Source organism: Teleopsis dalmanni, chromosome X, assembly GCF_002237135.1.
Source record: "Teleopsis dalmanni isolate 2A chromosome X, ASM223713v2, whole genome shotgun sequence".
NCBI lineage: Eukaryota > Metazoa > Arthropoda > Insecta > Diptera > Diopsidae > Teleopsis > Teleopsis dalmanni.
In genome coordinates this window covers 7,950,464-7,964,921 of record NC_051848.1, presented here as the reverse complement: position 1 = coordinate 7,964,921, position 14,458 = coordinate 7,950,464, and the positions used below count along the sequence as shown (strand labels likewise).

Here is a 14,458-nt window from a genome sequence, read left to right as displayed (position 1 = left end):
TTTTTAAAAAAGGATAATAATTCTTAAATGAATTGTTGATTGGGTTGGAAAAAAATTATACAAAAGTTATAGATTAACTGAAACTGACAAGAACCTCTGACATTGTAATCAAAAGATTATAAAAACTTTATTATGCTGATATATTTTTGTTTTTTTGTTTTAAAACAAATATTTACTAAATATGTTGATATGATATGATCAACTTTAAAGTTGTCAACTTTAAAAAACCACTCTAAAAAACAACTTTAAAAAAATTAATAATAATTAATTTAGTTAAAACCAAGAAAACTAATAAAAAAAATAATTTCTAGCATGTGTTACCCCTTGTGACAATTTTGGCGGCGCCACTGGCTATTTATGTAACCAAATTATAGGTACAATGAACTGCAGTTATCATATTTTTATTTTTTTTTTCTTTGCACGAAATAAAATATTTAAATAAATTATTTATACATAATATTTTCTGTCATCAGCGGTTATTTTTTATATTATTCATTTATAACAAATAACATTTTTTACCCAAAAAAAAACCATCGCTTTGCATCGCTTTATAACGTATACACGGTTTTTTAGTCCACTTGATTTTAAAAAGGTTAGATTGAAGATTAGGAATTGCTTCTAGCGTCTTGTAAAAGTGATTGCAAGGCAAAGATGAGTGAAATTTGGAATAAGAATCACTATTTATTCTCTCTTGCCGATGCAAATTCACTGCCTCCAAGGCCAATGAAAAACACCTGCGTCAGTTTTACAAAAACAAACCATGGAACTATAGAATTATATCTTATACAATAATAACATATCACCTGTTTCGGTAAAATATTCTATTCAAAACCCTTGCAAAAATAAAGTGCAAGAATGAAATACCCTAAAGTCTATATAAGAGTGTTATTAATGGATCGCGGAACTAATCTTTGATCACTTTCGAACAATAAATTTCTTATCGCAAAGAATGCATTTTTACTGCTGGGCAGTGCCGGTTTTAGCGCTATCAGCGCCCCCTACCTACTATTTAAAACCATGTGAAAAAGCGAAAAAAACTAATTGTATGAAATGAGAACAGTAATGAAATTATAAAAATAATACTTTGTCATAAAAATACTTTTTATTTTACGTAAAACTAATACAATAAATTTAAAACAATAAGGCATAATGAACCTCATATTATGTATTTTTATATGCAATAAAAAATAATATTCATGTATACTGATATACTTTCTTAAAAATTTCAAATGTACATATATATATTTGATATATATATTCTTGAAAATACTAATAAAATATTACTTTTCTGGCCTTTCTATCGGCAAACTCTCTTTCTACTGCATTAAAGCCTATGTTTTGTGCAATTTCGTTTTCGATTGACAAAGTTGCCAAGTTTGTTAACATGGGTTGAGACATTGTCGATCACAGATAGTACCTTTTATAAACACAAAGTATTAAATAACTTTAGTTTAAGTGCGATTGGAAATGAAAAGACTTAATAGAAAACTATTTTTTACGTCGATCTGGCGCCCCTGGGCCGTCGCCCCATCTCACCCACCCCTAACGCCGGTACTGATGCTGGCATTATCTTGCAGAACACAACAGCCTTGTCTTCACGCAATTGCAATTCGATGATAAAATTGGAAAGCATGAGTAAAACAATATGTACACGGTATGTATACCGCGATTTACTTGGGAGAATAAAACGTATAAAAGCAACAATTTACTTATAAAGAATTTGTAGAGTGCTTTGAAGCTGCTTCGTTACACATCAGCAAAATGAATTATTTAACATCCGCCATGTTACTAGTTTTGGCCATCTCATCCTGCAGTGGCTACAGTTTTTTGATTCCTGCAAGTAAGTAAATATATTCACATGTGGAACTGTGTGTCACTAAAAAGAAATAAATATAAATATGGATAAATATGGAAATAAAATCGATCATATAAAAGTATCAAGTTTAATGTAAATTATTTAATTAATAGAAATTAGTCATCCTGGCATTTGTATATTTAATGGTTTATTTTTGCAAAGAGGCGATAATTCCTTACCTTCTTCTTGCCAAAATATGCGCTGCAACGAGGATGGTTCAATTCTCGTTCAAGGGTAACTAAACTTTCAATATTGAACAAAACGATTGTTATACATTTTCAATGTTTTTTTCAGTTGTGGTCATTTTGAAACGACGGATTGTCGTGTGGTTGATCCTATCAATTTACACAAACCATATCCAGATTGTTGCAAAATGAACTTTATGTGCACTGGGACCAGTGGACAAGTGGTCAATCTACAAGTCTCTCCACTAGAACGCCATTTGTATTGAACTGGTTTCTGATATGAATCATCAAAAATAAAATATTGTTTTAATTCTACTTAATTAAATTAAAATGTTGGTCGAAATCACGTTTAAAATAAAATATAACTTCGGCTTAACTGACATGTTCCGTTTTTTTTCGATTTCATGCACAGAATTTTGAGTACACAACACATCTAATATTGCATCCAAAATAACAATCACATCTTACAATTACATTTACCATATCCTTAATATTGACAATATAAATTATGTTTGTACGTAATAATCCTAACTGATCAACGCAAACTGATTTTAAAAGCTAAATATCTGTAAAGTTCAGAAAAATGTTTTCAGATCTGTTCTGCAAACCAATTAAGATCGGAATCGAATCTAACCATCCAAACCTTAATGCTTGAAATCCAATATTTACGAATCCAAGTTTTGCACTAATTCTGATTAAAGGGGCTCCGACTTCCAAACAATCGGAATTGTTGTCGATTTATATCCAAGCAGTCGTAAGGCAAACAAATTGCAGAAATGGAACAAATTAGTTAAACACGTGCGGGTAGATAAAGAAGAACGAGTAAAATAATAATAAAGAAGTTAATAAATAAAATAAATAAGAACTTAAAATTAAAATGTAAGTGTATATTACACTCTCTCTGAAAGGTAATTTAAAATTGAATTTATTAAAATGCAGAGAAAACTAAAACAGCGAAGCAGAAACTAATCTAAAAGAACCTACTAAAAAAAAACTGACTGAAACCCTATATCAACTCTAAATTGAGAAATTACGGCTAGAATTGTGTGAGCTTGGTATGGCTTCCAACATCGCAAATTAATAAAATCGGCGAATATAGACAACTGGTACTCATCTGAATGGTTTCGTCCAAAGATTAAACAATTTTTCTACAATGTTAGAGGGCCGGAACGCACAATACTAAAACAATGACTAAAGCTAATTAGATTTATAAAATCAGAACTAACGAGAGCAATCATATTTTTATATTATTTACTGATATATTTTTTATTTCTTATATACTTCTATATGGATGTGTAGCGTTTAGCAAAGTCTCAAACACTACTATTCGCCAGCTAGAAATTGCACAAAGACAGGCTCTGAGAAGAATTTTCAAAGTACCATGGTACATTACGACGAATGACATCCTCACGGACCTCAACATTGATCCAATCAAAAAATACATAAAGGATAGAGCCCTGAAATTATTTGCGAAAACTGACTGACTTACCAATACCGCGTTATGAAATCTCAGAATGGTTACAGGCTCCTCGAGTAGGTATGCAGATCTGAGGTCAATTATTGCTTAATCTGGTGAAATGATAAACAATAATCCAGTCAATGCGTAAAGAGGGGTTTTGAAAATAGAGTAAAAATGCTCAAGTGCACTGGCTCAAATACCTTCAACATAAAAAACAGCCGATACAGAATTTAACTTGGAACGGGATAAAACTATTGCAAATCCGTTAAAAATAAGGAACACCAAATTCAATCGAAATTGGATTGCAGAACAGGTGTTTTTATATTTTTCCGATCAAATACAAATTGTAAAAAAACTATATAAATCAAATAAATATTTTAAGAATTATTAAATAAGCATATTAAAGTTTTTATTTTTATATATAAGCATTGCGTACATACTTCAATTATTTCAATGCTCGTAATTTTGTAAATACATCGTTAGATAACAAATATGGACATTTGAATTACATTTCATAAATATTTTTAATATTCGTTTACATGAGAAATTGTTTTGATGAAGAATTTGAAAAGACATTCGGCCTTTTTTACAATCAAGACAAAATAAACTTTTTTATATAAGTTATTCAGACCGAAGGCGATAAAGTAGCTTATCAATAAAAATAAATAAATTTAAATAAAGACAGAAGTAGATAAAAACAACAAGAATCGTCAAATAGCGACGATTCCGACTATAAATGTCAATCCCGATGCTTCGCATAATTGTGTTCTTATTAACCTCGTTACTGAAATATAGAATAGCGTGAAATGATTAAACATTTGTGTTTTTATTTTTTAATTAGTCAAGACCCACGCAATAACTTGTTATAAAATTATAAAGACTTTGATATTTATAAACTCTTATTTCTAGAAGAAAACATTCGCAAGCCAGAGATTTGCTTTATTTTACTCTTAAAAAACTGATTTTTTAAGTTAATAAGTGGCATAGGTTTTTAAACATTTATAACAAATATAGTACTTTTGATGTGTACACTTATATTTGTGAACTCAGTAGTTTTCAAATATTCCTTCGAGCAGATAGTTAATCTTATTTAAATATTGTGTATGTGCTGAGCATGCTATAATTTATTAATTGATTGTGTACGTATTTTATAGATATATCGATTTTAATTTTATTGTTGGTAAATTGTTTCAAATTAAATTAAAGAAAAATATCTAATAACAAGAAAGAAGAATTTTAACAATAATTGCGAAAAAAATATATAGAAAAGAAAAAAAATAACACTTAACTCAAATAACTCAAAGCCATATTAAATGCAATAAAAATTAATTTATAATAAATCCATAAAACTATATGTACAAATAATGCATGGCCACTTAAGTGTTTACGAATCTTTCAAATATTACATATGAAATTATTAGAAAATATGAATATTAAAGCTCTCTTTAACTTTTACATTTTAATGCAGGTATTAGGTATAAGCACAAAACTTTTATACGTATATTATAAACACATATGAATATACATATACATATACATATACATATACATATACATATACATATACATATACATATACATATACATATACATATACATATACATATACACATACATATACATATACATATACATATACATATACATATACATATACATATACATATACATATACATATACATATCAATACATATTACATATACATTACATTACAAATCATTCATATACCATATAATAACATATAACATATACAATTACATATACTATACATATACATCTACATATCATATACATATACATATACATATACATATAACATATACAATATACATATGAATATACATATACATATACATATACATATACATATACATATACATATACATATACATATACATATACATATACATATACATATACATATACACATACATATACATATACATATACATATACATATACATATACATATACATATACATATACATATACATATACATATACATATACATATACATAATACTTTTAACTTTTGATAATAATAATAGTGATAATAATAATAATAATAACTGTTTACAATTTTCAAGACTATATCATTCATTGGATCGAAAAATTATATTCACTTTGGAGCATTTCCTTGAAAATGGGTTAAAAAGCTTTTTAACTCAGGTTCTTATTCTCAGGTTATTGATTATCGTACTTCGTCAATGCAATATGGCGAACTTTTAATGTAGGTCTATGTATAAACAATCTTTTTTATGTACAACAAAAGACTGAATGTATGCGGTACAAAAAACTATTTCAAGAACACTTATTTCATTGTATTCTCTAAATCAAAGGTAAAGAAATAAATTGTATTAACTACTATGCACAAGTCCGTCCGTCCGCCCATTTATGAGTTTACACACAATTTTGTGTCTGCCATTATTGTGTAATAAAACGTTTTGTACTCGCAATCCCCAGAGTTGTTGTTTCTCATAATTGCTATAATTTTTTTGAATTACTCGAAATTGATAAGGCAACTTAATATTTTCGTCTGTCTATTTACCTTTGGAGTACATTTAATTTAATTGTTCAAAAGCCAAACACAGCCGACGCTCGTCATTATTACTTGAAGGACTTAGCGGCTCATAACTGCAAACAAATTAATTCCTACCATCCAATGCACTCATTTGCACAAACTTGTTTGAATAACTTTAATGAAAATAGTTTACTGCATTTCATAGAGAATTATGAATGCGAATGCTGTGAAGAATTCGCTTATAAAGTACTAAATAAATTATATGAAGAGACCCGTAGACACCCATCAGTTTGTATAATCAAGTTTTCAAAAACCAGTTTCACTTGATTAGGAAATATAACAGACAATTTACCTAAGTATATAAATATTGGTGAGAATTATATGTTCTTCATGTAAGATCTAAAGCATTCGATTTTTTTCTGGCAGAAATATGATTCCAGACATATAAAACTACACATCTTTATAGGCAAAAAAACAGATACAATCCAGTTATGACGCACTTATTTGAAGTTAGATTTTGCCATCTAAAATATGTTGTGAAGACTAGAGCAAATAATAATCAAAAAATTTCAGATCTAAAGATCTATAAGAACTAATATGCTTGTGATAATACATATCATCCAAAACGGTTAAAGATTTTATCTAGTTGCTGAATCTGTACAACGTCTCCGATTCTTAACAAATTTTGTTAAAGTATTAAATTTAGTTGACCTATTTGATGGTCTACTTAAGAATTGATTGACACAGATCACAGATTATTTTAAAATATCAGTAAACAGACATCTATATGATTTTTGATGCAAATTAGTTTCGATGTGCTTCCATGAACGTAATCGCCCAGATCTCAAGCGCCATCTTAATATATATTTAAATTTCCTGAAAGTGTTTTTACTATATGAGTTTACATAAATGCCTTATTTGTTAACATATTTTAAAGGTAGATCTGTAGGTAGGTAAGTTGGAGTGGCGCACTTGTTTCCAAAAAGCTCACTTGAGCTCAAATGATTACCCATTATAGTTCCACAAGAATAGTATTGTATACAGCCAACGTCGAAAAAGATGACCGCTCACCCATTAGGCAAAGGAAAACCAACTTGACAGTTCTATAAACTTGGTCAGGTCTCTAACATTACAGGATGACAGCTCAGTTAGATCGGTGGGAAAGGGGGATCCGAAGATTTTTCTAGCTAAAGAAGGACACTGACATATAAGATGGAGCACGGTTCTCAGAGCCACAACCTGGACAAAAATCTTTATAGGGTACACCCCGTCTCATGGCATGGCTTCCTATTTCACAGTGTCCCGTTAGCACAGATACGGTGGTGCTGAGTAGGTTCCGCCTTAGTTGAAGTAGCTGACTCGTTCGTCTCTTGTCTAAATTAGACTAATGTTAAGGGTTCTGTTACTTAATTTTTTTAAGAGTAATATTTAAAAAAAATACCTATGTCAGTTTATTGTCACTAATTCTTCCAATTAGTTTTTTTTAAAAATATTTTAAATGGCTTTTAGCCAATTTGTTCACAAACCCAATAACCAATGTTCAAACAACTAACTTTTAACTGAAATCACACATTCACTTCCCAAAAAGTTGAAGTTGCTAACAAGCCAAATAATTTAATTATTGAATCAAACTTTATAAACATAAGTAGAAAAATTCAAATTTTAAATAAATTTATTAACATGCAAAATGTCCTGTTCACCTCCAGGCGAAAAGTATTGATTTAATTAAAAATGCAATTTAAATTACATTACAATAAAATAATTTAAAGCCAGTTGCCCTTTTCTTAGATTCTCTAGGAGGAAAGTCCCGAATAGAAATCACAATACAAGAAAGTGAAGTATATACATTTATATATATATGTATATACATGCATATAAGTATATAGAAATGAAAAATGAAGAATAAAATATTGAATAAAAACAAACAATTCCGATTTTATGGAGCATGCAAAACATTTTTAATTTTACTTTTCCCTGAGGGCAACATTTATACAACTATTGTTGCTGAAGTCCTTATCATACGAGTATATGATTTTACAAGCTCATTTTACTAATATAGTTCATATATGAGTATTCATATGTATGAAAAATATACATAAATATATGTGTAAACAAATATATATTTATATGTATGTGCAGCTGGTAATTGGAATAAAAAATTGTATAATAAAATGTGAAGAGCATGTATGGTATGAGAAGAGAAAGAAATTATATTAGCATGCATTTTCTCAATCGACTAAACAAATCATTCAATTTTCTTAAAGGCAAGTGACTGACGACTGAAGCTAAGGACTGAAGTTGTACTAGAATCTTATAAGAAATTACGAACTTGTTTGCCTGCAGCCTGATACCACGGTTGCCGTGTCCTATACAAAGGATCGAACAAACAGTAACAGTAACATTGTTCCGATATTCCAACAACTGCTAGCAACAAGCAGTACATACCACTTTTCATTTGTTAAAAAGTGCACTTCATTGTATTTCAAAAAAGGTTAAAATTTCAAAATAAGACCAGAAAATACGAAAACAGGGTACAAAAGTCTTATAAAGGAGAGCAGGAGCTTATCAAAACTCAAGACCAACAATAGAAAATTTTATTGGAAGGCGCACAGCACAATTGAGCTTTGAGCACATGTGAACAAAAATTTCAATTGGATGAAAATGAATACTTTCGTATCTAAAAAAGAGGAAAAAACAATAACTTTGATGTTAAGATGCTTTTTGTTGCTTCTGCAACACAATTGAAGGAATAACACCGGAGATATTCTGCATGCTTCGAAGTGCAATTTTTTCACAATTCGAAGTTCAAAAAATGGTGTTAAGCACTGATTCAGAGATTCTAAACTATAAAAGTATAAAAGAAGAAATCTAATAAGCAAAGTGAGTGAAACTTATGCTTTGTTGAAGGAGAAGAAGTGATTTGTTTGGTATCTAAAAATTGTGCAAAGTAGTTACTGAACTATTTTCAAAAGGTAATTAATTTTAAGGTTGATTACATGACATTATGGTCTGAAATATCACATTCATAAACTACAATTATCTGCTAATTAGGAATGCAGACTATGCCTCGAAGATGAGGAAACTACTATACACATTCTTTGTGACTGTCCAGCTTTAGCACAGAAAAAACTTATTTCATATGGACTTTCTGTCACCAGAACAGATTAAGCGCTCTTCTCTAGATTTAGTTTTGGACTTTGTTCACAAAGCTTTAAAGGGGTTTGTGTGACCAATAGTGAAATTGCTACAATGGAACTCTAGACCAAATAGTAACCATTTGGGATTGTGCTATCCAAAGCAACATCAACATAACTCAAGGGCTTTCGAAAAATCTATTGCGAAATTTTGTTAACGACCTATGATACATTCGTAATGTGAATATTCACAATGACCTTAACATCGCAACAATTGCTGAGCAAATAAAGAAGAAGCGGAAGCTCATTCTCAGACTCTTCACGCCTCTCCAGAAGCGTGTAAACGAAGAAGCTAACAGGCTTCTCATTACCAAAGGCCAAATTTTAAGATAACATAGAAAAAAGCCACATAATTCAATTGTCATTTAAATTAACTTAGGAATTTTAAATATCTCTAAGATATATAATAGTTTTCTTATGGCTAGTTGTAGTGCATATATTAGTTCATAAATATTTCTTTTTCGATCTAATTTAAGTGACAGTCTCTCGTGTTTTTAAAGAATCGTTTCATTAAAATATCAATTCCAATTAACCGAAAAGTATTTCCTACAATATCGTTGACTCATTCCCGTTTTGGCTCATTGCAGTACATCAATACCTTAATACCTATAATGCAAACTAAAAAATTTTAAAGCAGTTATATAGCACAATCTTCGTAGAAAGTTCAAATCTATTTAAAAGTTATATGGTTGTTGAACTGTTTTTCTCAATATACTTAGCAATGTGAATGACTTCGTCTGAGTCGAAATCATCTAATTCGCAACAAAAAAAATTGCTAATTAGTTTTTTTAAAGCATTGTCCATTAATCATTACTGGTATACTATTTTTAGTTTCAAAAGAATATGGTTTTGAAATTATATTGCAAAAAGTGCATCTCCAATAGCACAGGAAATCCACCACGATTGTAGTGCCCCGCTCTGTTAAAACCTACTACTGTCTTCTTAGTATCTATTAACAGTTTTAAACCATAAACCATACTAAATTGGTGGTATTTGAATTTAATCCAAATAATAGATTTTCTTAGTTAGAAGTTAATTTAAGCAGGGATTTGCTAAAGATGCTGTTTACATGAAATAATGAATCTGTTCTAATCTAGCGCTTCTGTCTTAGCTTGACTTTGAAACTGAGAAACTTGAAATTTTGAATGCGTAATATTCTGACCTTGCTCTGAAGATCTAAGTCTATTATGTTCAATGAATGCCGGTTATCAGTATATAGGATCAACTATAGAAGCAATAGTTAACACCATAGAAGCAATGCTAAATTCTGAATTCTTTTAAGCTGCGCTAAGTCAACACTAAAGTCTTTACAAGCAGGTAGTGATATTGTAAGTAATCTAAGTAATTAATCACTCTTTTCGATTGGGTTCGACTATAGGAAATTACTTGCATTATAAAATTTTTAGATGCTCTGACATTTCGATAACTGAATTCAACTTGAAATCCAATATTAAAAGTAATAAATCTTAAAAGGGACGTGTTCAAAAGCTTCACACTATAACAAAATTTAAAAACAAAATTTAATGTAAATAAGTAGTAAATAACGAATAAAAAAGTCTACATTAAATAACACCGAAAATACATAAAATTCGCAACAAATGCAACAAATACGAATATATCTTTTTGCAAACTCGACAGACACTTTAATTTAAAATTTTTCAACGCACAAACCCAACAACATTGACAATCGAAGAAATCAGCAGGAAAAAATATATGAATATGCAGCACATAGGCGTGCTCTGTTAGGGAGTCCCTTATATTCGGAATATATCATGTATATCAAATATCAAGATATAGCGTACAAAACTGGTAACTGCAAGTTTGAGATGCAATGCCAAAAAACTGAGGAAAATTCGAGTTTGGTTCAGTGTTCTCTTATCTGAGGTACATCACTGCTCCAGTGCTATTCGTAGAACAAAATGTAGCAAGAAAATTGCTGAAATTTATTTATTGATATCGAATCACTAAAGTTTGAAGTACGAGTACTCAAACTGTTGTAGACACTAGTGCAGATGCTTTGCAATAAGATTAGAATTTGTTACCGATATGGGGAAAAATCTGTACCAAAAACAAAAAGGTATAGTATATAAAAAATGAAACGAGGGAAGTTGCCACACGCAATAGCAACAAATGTTGCTGCTGCTGGCATTGCCTTTCGGTAACTTCATCATGTGAAATGATGCACGAAGCAATTTTAGATGTGTTGGTTTGGGTCTTTCACGACGAGCAAAAAGGTACATTTCAGCTAAGAGTCCTCTTGTAACATCACAACAACTTTAGAAATAACATACAGTGGTCATAAAATCTATTGGGAATCGATAAAAAAATTTCCAATCAAAATGTTGTTGCAAAACATAAACATAAAATAATATTTAATAAATAGTTACTAAGATAGGTTTCTTAAGCGAACGCTCTTCAGAAAGGTTATTTATCATGACTATATAGTACAGTGTTTTCATTTTGCTTACACAATATATATGTTCCTTCAAACAGACACTCTCCTTAACTGGACAGAATTACTTATTCCATCAGTATTCACAGGTAAAATCTTTCATAACATCAACACCACAAGTGACATAAAGAAAATAATAACATCACAAGAAGTTTATATATATCCTTATATTTATTTCAAATATCAAATATATAGTATAATAAAGCCAGAGCTAGAAGACTCTAATATTTAATATATAATAATAAAACGAGTAATATTTTTTTAACACAACTGCTGTAATCTGTTATATATTTAGTGAAATAAAGAACCCATAATAACTCTTAGTTTACCATGGCTAAATAAGAGAATAACCAGATCACCATGTGGTGAGGTAATTACCATGTGTGTAATGAAGCACATTAAGAGAAGCCTGGTAACTGTCCAAAAATTTTCAAAAATTCTATTATGAGGCACACGGGTTGCATGACTATGAACGAAGAGAGAAAATAAGGCCGTTTATCGCAAAAGAAGAGCCAATCCAATAACGATTAAAATTGGAAAAAAGAGAAACAACGGGAGTTTATAAGAGGGATATGTAGGGGGTATACACTTTGTCGTTCACAGTTTGTAGAAATCAAGATAGTAAGTTCATTTGGTCCTTATAAATTTGAATAATTAAATATTTAATCAAATGAAATCTTTACATATCCAGTAGGATTTTCATAATAACTCATAATTATTTGAAAAGTATAAATAGTTTAAACTGTGTTCTAGATTTTCAGTGGACTTGTGTCAAATAATAAATATATTTTATAAAAAATATACAATTTTAAAAATATAATAACTGGAGTAGTAGTAAATAAAATGTTTATAAAGATAATATCAAATAGAATCGTCAATCCGTTAAATGCCATAAATCAGGCTATATATCGACCATCAAAATCGTGCGTTGTTAATATTAATACTTTGAGAAAAATCTTAAAATTTGCCATTATTTATAGATTTCTTGAACTAAGCAAGAGTCTTTTGTGTGATAAAGACAGAGTACATATGGAGAGCGCCAGAAGAAAACAGATGTATCAGTCAAACCAAAAGACTTTATAAAAAGGAGCTAGAGAACTGCTACTAGCAGTATGTTCCATAATGTATTGCTTAAGGTTGATCTGAGGCAAGGTTGATCTGTTCCGCAACTACTGTGTACGGTAATCAAAGTGGTAATAGAAGTTGTAGACAGCCCGAATGGAGATTTTATTTCACTTTTTGTTAGAAAAAAAACAACTTTTTTTTTAATAGAATATAAGTACGTTCTATGTTTATGTTATATAAACTTAAAAATTATTCGAGAAAGTGCAGTTTGTCACCGCCGATGTTAAATATTGATTTAACAGTTAGTTAAATACTCCTTTGTGTATATATACTAGCAGCTATCCAGAAGAAATGAGCTGTTGTTTTCACATATATTTTTAAAATTTATTTTAATTTTATGTTAAAATTAAAAACTTTTAAATTTATAGTTAAACGTACATTTTATACGAGAAGAATCAAAATGCATCCTATGGCTATATTGACATCAACACGCTAAGTCGTAAAGGAAATTGTTCCGAAACGTGTTTGTTTTATTGTTGGATATTTGATATGTTCTCGTTTTCGGAAATAAAATTTTTCTACTTTTTAAATAAGTTCCAAATGAACAGATATATTAAAATATATATACAATTTTTTGTTACATATTTCAAATAACATCTTTGTCCGTCATTAAGTCATATCCTCGCTAACGTATTAAACTAGTTAAAATAAATTTTAACTAAAACAAGCTGTCTCCAGATCATGTTTAAATAATTCTGTAACTTTTAGAAATGTAAGTAGTTTAGAGTCTATTCACACAGCACATGTAAATATGACTTTAATTTTAATTTTACTTGTTCTGCTCGTTTCATTACAAAATTAAATACACATTATTATCCGGTTCTATATAAAAAAAATAATAATTGTCGATATTGTCGATCTACTATTTAATTATAACTTCCATACAATTAAATTGAAATAAAATTAATCACAGCCACTACGAGTTCAACCTCAACTGGTCAGCACAGCCGAAGCTGCGGGCCACTGACCCCCGTAGTATCAGATTTACACCTCTGGTCGAGTGTCGCAAGTGGGGCGGTCACTTACTACCATGTACACTCCTGAACAGTGTCGGCATAACGTGGTATCTCAGTTGTCTTTTATGACAGACAAGCCTACTTCGGGAATATTCTTACCCCTTACCCGCAGGGGGAGCGCGTGTTGACAGTTATGAACACTTCCACTCGGAGGCATATATTAGCTATTGTCATGCCGGAGAGAAAAATACTTTCTATTTCTTTTCAGAAAACTGACCATTATAGTTTACAAGATCGAATCGGAAATATTCCCTACAACAATCGTTTATTAGTAAAATGCAAGTGGCATCATTAAACTCACAAAATGTTGTAGATATTATTCTTGCAAATGTGAATGATTATCCTTGAGAATAAGTATAAATAATTTGTTTTTTTCAAGTTTCTTTTTTGTTAAATTGATTTTATTTATAAAAAAAACTATCTAATTTGTTCTTAACATAAGCTTTGGTAAAAACTGCAACATTCAAGTTCTGGATATGCCAGCAGAAAAAGCGTTTTGCACACTGTAAAGCTTATATAAGTAAACAGAAGTCAAGTAAAATATCAAAATAGAAAAAGTTAGAAAAAAAACCTAAAATAAAAACAAACTCCAATCAAATCAAGTAAAAGTTTTTATACCAAACGAAACGAAGGCAACCGAAAAAAATTCA

General features: G+C 29.8%; 1 protein-coding gene across 1 annotated transcript; it reads left to right on the top strand.

Annotated features, from left to right (window-relative positions):
* Window positions 1-1,711: 1,711 nt before the first annotated feature.
* Window positions 1,712-2,355, top strand: LOC119689742. The gene is made up of 3 exons (XM_038104639.1): window positions 1,712-1,840; window positions 1,969-2,089; window positions 2,150-2,355. The coding sequence occupies exons 1-3, from the start codon at window positions 1,762-1,764 to the stop codon at window positions 2,304-2,306; spliced, it is 357 nt and encodes a 118-aa protein (XP_037960567.1). The 5' UTR covers window positions 1,712-1,761; the 3' UTR covers window positions 2,307-2,355.
* The last annotated feature ends 12,103 nt before the right edge of the window (window positions 2,356-14,458 follow it).

Coding starts and splice junctions, on each gene's coding strand:
- LOC119689742 (XM_038104639.1), top strand. CDS start 1,762: ATGAATTATTTAACATCCGCCATGTTACTAGTTTTGGCCATCTCATCC. Junction 1,841..1,968: donor CAGTTTTTTGATTCCTGCAA/GTAAGTAAATAT, acceptor TTTAATTAATAG/AAATTAGTCATCCTGGCATT. Junction 2,090..2,149: donor GGTTCAATTCTCGTTCAAGG/GTAACTAAACTT, acceptor TGTTTTTTTCAG/TTGTGGTCATTTTGAAACGA.